We start from the raw sequence: 7,577 nt of genomic DNA on the forward strand, positions 1-7,577 counted from the left end.
ACACAAAGCTGATCCCCAGTCACTTATATTAATTGATGGCCATCGACTTTATCAAAAGCAAAAGGCTTACTGCTCGGATGATGTAACATAATTCAATACTACACTACATTCTAATGTATTAACCCTGGTAGTTCAGTCATAGGATGTGGAACTAGTTGTTGTACATTCTAGGTTAGCAATTACACAAATCACCAAAAAAAATGTAGTTTGTCCGCAAAACATGGAGACAAGAAAAGACACCTTCCAATTGTTCCGGCAATACGTCCATGTGATTTAGAGGAAAAGGAATGAGTGTAATGAGCGGTAGCTCCAAATGAGCTTGTGCCAATCTACAATAGAGAGCGCATGGACAATCAGATACTACAATTAGAATAGACAACATATACCCGTCATTCATATGATCTGCATTGAAGATAAGGGCCAATAAACAAAAATGGGTAGGCGCAGGAAGCATCTTCAATAATGTTGAAGCAAAAGATGCACACAAATGATAAACAATTTTCAAGCAAAACGTCTAATGAGCTCAAACTCAAAACACTTAGCATCATCACTGATTGGTAACTTATTTAACAGACAATTTCATTATTTCAATGGAACATTACATGAGAACAAGGAGCATGGGCTTTAGAAAAAATACTGTAGAAACTCCAGTAAATAGTCAATGTGTTCCCTCATGCTGCCGCAACAACTTTACAAATCACTAACACAAACTTTTTGGGTTATTTGCATCAGACATTGTGGTTTTGGGTATAAAATCTAGATTTTTCGCAAGATCTCTGCTCTAATATTTTAGGTAGAGTCTAAAGAGCACTTGTGTCGAAAGACCCAAAAGCCCCTGATCTAACAAACATGTAACCCCTAATTTTTCAAAAAGAATTAATTGATATTCATTGTTACAAAATGGAAATATAAGAAGTGAGAACCCAAAATTCAAACTTTAAAACTACCTTAAATTATACATGAAGTATCTTATTAAACGCATAATAAAGTACTTTAGAGTCTTAAACAAGAAATAAGAGGACAAAGATATAATTTATGGCCATCTTCAACAATATAAATATTATTGTTTGACTTTTTTGTATGCGAACCACCTCTAAGAAGCATTAGGGTTTCTAAATGAATATCCTAAAACAAAAATGAGATCAAATTAAATTTACCCTCTTCAACAACTACAGAGTGTATTAATTTTAGTTTGAGAAGGCACTGCGTAATAATAATTAATGACTTAGCTTGTTACATTTAGCGTTCTTTTAGATAAGTAAAGCATTAAAATGGATTTCAAACCATATTGAGTAAAGAATAAGAGTGCAAATTAACTTATATATGTTAAAATAAATACATAAAACAGTAAAGAAGGGCTTAAAATGCAATTCCTAGAAAAATTCTCAAACCAAAATCTAGATTATGAAGTTCAATATTGTAGAATCTATATTAGGCAATTATTGTTTACCTATAGAAAAATGATGCTTCTGAAAATAACTCAATTTGATTTCTTTTAGGATTTATCACCTGAATATTAAGTATGCCCTCTGTAATTATAGGTCTGACATTTCAATTTTGGAAACTTGAGAACCATTTATAATTATGAATCATGATCACTTTTTAATGCATAAAAAGCAAGGTTAGTCCTCATTCCACTTAAAATTGAAATTTTGGCCGCTTGTTTTTTCCTTCGAAAAGATTCAAGGTATCAGAAATATTTCCAAGTAAGTATTTTGGAAGGTTTGCCTTTTCCCAAAAGAAAGTGGTTAAAGGTACTTGGTCTTCAAATAAATTTTGTTTAAATATTTTGACCAAATAATGCAGAGGAAGCCAAAACTTTGAATCCAGAAGATGAATGCAAATAACCCCAATTTGTATTGAAGAAGAGATGCACATTAGTTAAACAAATAAATAAACTCCAGTAGAACCAAAAATAAATTCAAGTACCAATGAAGCTACCTTAACCTCTCCTGCAGCAGACATTTTTTTCTCTTTCTTTCTCCAGCCAACACCTATAGATGACTCTGGGCCTAAAGAAAGTTGTATCTGAAAGGTGAAGAACACAATTATTCATAAGACAGAAAGAGAAAGAGACATTTTATACATTGAACTCAAATTAGTTTCCACATGATTTCACAAATCCATTTGATGCTGCACAAAGCTACACAAAAAAGGAATGCTGATTCCAACTATGCAATTCACTGTCATGAGTCTGATTGATAACATGTTTAAGAAAGTACATAAATGTAAAAGCTCCTACAACAATAGTCATTTACACATTCAGGAAAGAACAAAATTCTTAAAGAAAAGTTTTACATTTCCATCTGTTGTATCTGAGAGCTGACGGGTCCAGGTGTTTGAAAGATTAATCCATCCATCTCTCAAAGACATGGTAAGGCCCATTACAGCAGTAGAGTGGGCAGACAATTGGCTGAAGCAGAACATAAAACAAGTGACTGAAGGTATACAAGTTGAACTGGAGAAAATTATCTAATTTGAGCAAGTCCAACATCCTACCGAGAAGTTTGTACTCCTAATAATGACTGCAAGCCAATAGAGCCCATGAATTCTACAGAAGAAACCTGAGATACATGATGCCTAAGGATTGCAGTTGCCGCACCGCCACCAGAGTTTGCATTAACAGCCAGATTCCCTCCAATAGCAAGAGAAGTCCGTTTTGATATTTTAGATTGAACCTCACTCGCCATACCCATCCTGACATTCACCGTGAGCGGTAATGAAAAGGTTGAGGCAAAGAGAAAAAAGAGTGTAAAGCTGCCATGTTTAGTCCCTATGCTATTGTGACCTACGACCAACGTGATATCAAACATAAGGGTGATTTCATATTTAATTTTAAAGAAAAAATTTACAAGATAAAGAAATTGACAAAATACTGCAACTTCTTAAGATTTCGGATATCATGACCAAGGATTAAAAGCATATAAGTTACAAGATACAGTAAGGACTAAGAGGCAGAAGAAGTCGGGCTACATATCCAAATATGAGTCAGACTGAGCCCTTAGTGAGAGAAATCAATCACTCATTATTTACACAAGGATTTCATCAGATGAAGAATCATAAAACTTCATATGGCGAAAGCTTTGAGTCGTGTCCTCGTAGAGTACATTTGTTATCTATACATATAACAGTTCATGCAAGACATATCGATAGATCAATTTGACAGCCTGAAATGACTCAGTCAAGAAAGGGCTTACCCTCTCATAATGCCATCACCATCTAAAAAATCGGGTAATGACAAATTTGCCAAAATTGAACCAGAAGGTTGTACATGAGCTGAATCTTTTTCTTGTTCTTTCTGGCGTCGCAATCTCTCAAGTTCTTCCTTTATCTCTTCAACTCTGTTCAGTTTAGGGCCAAGCTCCAGACCAGAAGTTAGTCCCTCCATACCATAGATATCATATATCATCCTTTTGTTTTCATCTGTTAAAATCTCATAAGCCTCACACACTCGTTGAAAGTTCTCTGTAGCAATTTCCTTCATCTGAAAGTTAAGCAAAATATAAAGTCTTATGCAACTCATACAGTGTAACCATCCCTTAAACAGAACCTCCTCATAAATCAAAGCTAAAAAAGAGTCTGTGAAACATGAAATATTTTTAGGAAACAATATGACAATCCATGAAATAAAACAAATTATTCAGTAAGCATGCACAGGAGACAGCAATAGAAGAGCTCTTGCTTGAGCATAGTACTGGTAGAACTACTGGGGAAACCATGAGTCAGATAATTAGTCAAATTGCAAGAGCACAACCGTTGTGCGGCTTTAAACCAAAAACAACCTGCATCTGCCCAGGATAACATACTGGGCATTTTGATGTCAGACCAACATCTAGCAATTTTTTATATTGACTCCACATAGGTAAAACTTAATGATCAAACAAATTCAAGAAATAATGTCCTGTGTCTGTTGTGGTAATCAGTGACCAAGACCTGAGATCACCATTCCCGACATTGTGGGATCCTTTTAGGTGGTTTAAGACATAATGATTAAGGACGAATGAGGCGGTGGCGGTGGCGGTGGCGGTGGCGGTGCGGTATAGACTCAGAGATCTTTTATATTAAGGCACTGTCTTCAATAAGGCGTATAACCTTTGCATTGTTATTAACATACGATGTCCAAAAGTGGTTTGGTCAGATTGTCAATGTTGTTTTATCTAGATCAAGATCCTAGCTGCCTGATTTTTCGTATATGCAACTAATATGGACTTTTCTACACCATATCTTTTCTCTATGTCCCAAGTCCAACCCTTGGCGGTTTATAGGAATATCTGTAAGCATAAGGAAAGAAACAAACTATATCATATTTGTTAATTTTAACTTTTGTTTATTTACATACTAAAGTTACCGATTGACGCATATTTTGGGATTGTTAATATTTCAAAATTCAAAAGCATGGGTTTCTGTACTTCACTTAGATGATGCAGATAGCCCACCTTCATCTAACAAGATAAGGACTGGTTGAAACACAGGAATTGATAATAAACTTCTAACACACACAGCATTCAATAATAAAATTCTAGCTTCACATTCATCTAAAATCATGTTTATTTTTAATCCACACTCGAAAAAGCAGAATATTTACCGATCTTGTTGGATATAACTGATTTTTTAATATCAAAAGCCACATAATGAAGTAAGAAGAATGTTATAGGTCAACCATTCAACAACTACGGAAGTTTCATCAATAGTAATAAATAGATGGACTACAATTGGGAGGTTGGTAAATACAAAGAGTATCTTCTATTAGCAGAAAAAATTTCATTTTTAATGAACTACTGCCTCCTCATCTATACATTTGAGGCCATTTGATCATTCCATAGGCCTAGTGGTTATTCAAGATTGACCAACTCCACTACTTAGCAGACAGACACTAACTCAGAAATCAGTTAGAAACAAAATAGAGAATTTATTGTGCTCAGCATCACAAAAAGCAAAAAAGTATCTGAAGTCTTTTCTTCTCCCTTTTTTTTTTCATTTAATCAAGAGATTTTTATGCATTCAAATAAAGAGGTCCAAATGCTGTTGAAACATCAATATATTATGTACCATCTACTGTGGTGTTAACTTTTTATGATAATTGATAACACATTTATTAGTCAGGCAATCAAACATTCGTTTTTCTTTCCACAACCAAATCCAGTCACATTTGTTGGAGCTTATTAATTACAAGACATGACTTAGTCATGACTGTACAAGTCTTGGAATAACTTATGCCACTTCACTAACTGAGTTTGTGGTTATTAAAGGCATCAGCCAGGCAGCCTTTCCTGGGACAAGCTTTAATAATGAAGGTACCTTGGCTGCATCCTTTTCACATTCCTTTAGGGGTCAAGGTCACCCTGTTAAAAAGTGCAGCCCTTGTTACTGGTTTTTGTTCTCTCTCTTATTCCTCTACTTTTTCACTCTTCCCTTCCTTCTACTTGCTTGTTCTTCCTTTTCTATTCTACTCATGCTCTGGTTCTAATTTGTTTGTTGTTCTTATATTTATTTTCAGCACTAGAAATGCCACAAGGACTAGAGAGATGATTCTTCCAGCCTTCTCTTTTTTTCTTTATTTCTTTACTTATTTATGTTTTAGGCTAAGAATAATTCTAGAACATTTCAAAATAAGCAAAACAAATCTACTTAATTTATTGAAATATTCAGCAATAGAGCAAAGAAATCCAACCTAACCAATGGCAGGTGATATGATCGCATTCGTGATCCTTCCTATGCAATTCACTAGAGAAGCTGCTCTGAGTTAGAGTAGGCTCCTATCCATCAATTGGTATGGCAATCCAGTCAACCTTGAGCAGTATCCTTAACTGGGGATATCAGAGGTCCCCCTACTCAAGTCCTACAAGGTCTAAGGTTAGGAGATAGGGAATGACGATCGACAGCAGAATAAAGGTAAGTCTATTCAATTGCATTTCCAGTCCTCCTTCTATTCCACCCAGAAAAGAGCCAATGCAAGGAGGATTCTTTTAAGCCATATAGAAATTCAAGATCACAGTAATGCCTGCCAACTTCATTGCCTTGGGCATGAACGTCATGTTCAAAGCAGGTTTCTCTGGACACCATGTAAAAGGTCACTGATGAGCTCAATCTTTAAGTGTGAAACTTTCAGTTCCCTTCTCTACAATTAAGTTCTGGAAGTGTGTGAAATACTATTAATTATTAACTTGCTGAAAAGTTCCAGAAATATGCTGTACTTACTACTTATGCTGAAATCAAGCAATTGTTTGTAACTTAGTGCTGACACTAATTGGTGGTTTAAGTGCTGAAATTCATGAGAATCATCACATGGATGCTTATGATATATAACAAATCGTGCAAACTTTTGCCTCAGTTTAAAATTTGTGAACCTCTTCTTTCGCCTTGGCCTCATGATATGTTTGCCTACCAACTACAATTTGCCCTATTGAAGCATAGACTAGACATCAAAAATTTCAAACTATCCAACACCAAGAACAACTTAAGTTAAATTCCTCACAATGAATTTCAACTAACTAAATAGAATAAAACCCAACCTACTTATCAACCTAAAGTAGATGCAGCATTAGCATAAAAAAGAAAAACATGATACCCATCCCCAACCTCACCCCTAAAAACTTAGAAAAAGAAAAACACACAGCCACAATATAGAAATTATTCAAAACTACAACACAAATAATCAAATTCGGAAGAAAAAGCGCACATTCAAAGCACACAATTCAGACAACAAAACAACTGAACTAATATAACATAACAGCCAAGATTTAGGAAGATGAAAACAAAACCACAGCCAAAAACATAAAAGTTGAACATAGCAGAATAGTAAATTATTATAAAAGAATTAAACTCGTCGGGAAGAAAAAATGTGGGGAATTAAGAAATTTGTACTTGCGGAGATTGGTATTTATCCGGATGGTAGACTTGAGCCCATTGGCGATACGCCTTTCTGATTTCTTCATCAGACGCTTCCGGCGACACGTGAAGCAGAGCATATAGGTCTTTGCTATTGGGTTCACCGTTTTTCCCATTCATTTGCTCAGTAGCTCAGGAAACAGAGATTTAGGAAAAAGGGGTTTAGGGGTTTTAGCAGAAAGAGAAAACAAAAAAAGTCAAATAAGAAAACAAGTCCAATGATTTTCAATGTTTTCTTGTTTTTGAGGCCGACAGATAATTCGTCGTAAGGAAAACGCAGTTCTGTTACCTTTCATGGGCGTGGAGTAATTTCATTCGGGCTAAACCCCAGCTGCTTTCGTGTTGACATTGCAAGAACACACAAAACCCACTTAAATTAAAAACAATAATAATAATAATTACACTCATATCTCTTAAAATTTGATAAAATTATACGTAAATTCCTTATAATTTGAAAAATTACATCTAACACCCTTAGCTTTGCTTTCATATAACACATAAATCTCTCCACAAGTCAAAGTTCACGAAACTTACTGATAATAAAATAAGATGAATGGAAGAAATGATACTTACACTCGGTTGATTTATTACTGACTTATTGCAAGTAATAATTTTTTTCGACTAAACTATCTTTATAACAATAAAGATATACTTCCCCACACACATTAATGTGTGAAGGTGATCCTAGG

General features: G+C 34.9%; 1 protein-coding gene across 1 annotated transcript in view; it reads right to left on the reverse strand.

Moving 5' to 3' along the window:
- The window catches only part of LOC105155843 (chaperone protein dnaJ 13), a 13,939-nt gene extending 6,696 nt beyond the window's left edge, over positions 1–7,243 (reverse strand). Inside the window, exons 1-6 of the mRNA XM_011071822.2 lie at positions 6,865–7,243; positions 3,198–3,484; positions 2,500–2,697; positions 2,299–2,413; positions 1,942–2,028; positions 241–329 (exon numbers count right to left, since the gene is read on the reverse strand). Coding sequence (XP_011070124.1) covers positions 241–329; positions 1,942–2,028; positions 2,299–2,413; positions 2,500–2,697; positions 3,198–3,484; positions 6,865–7,008 — 920 coding nt within the window. The 5' untranslated portion in view covers positions 7,009–7,243. The remainder of the gene's footprint in view (positions 1–240; positions 330–1,941; positions 2,029–2,298; positions 2,414–2,499; positions 2,698–3,197; positions 3,485–6,864) is intronic.

Source organism: Sesamum indicum, linkage group LG2, assembly GCF_000512975.1.
Source record: "Sesamum indicum cultivar Zhongzhi No. 13 linkage group LG2, S_indicum_v1.0, whole genome shotgun sequence".
NCBI lineage: Eukaryota > Viridiplantae > Streptophyta > Magnoliopsida > Lamiales > Pedaliaceae > Sesamum > Sesamum indicum.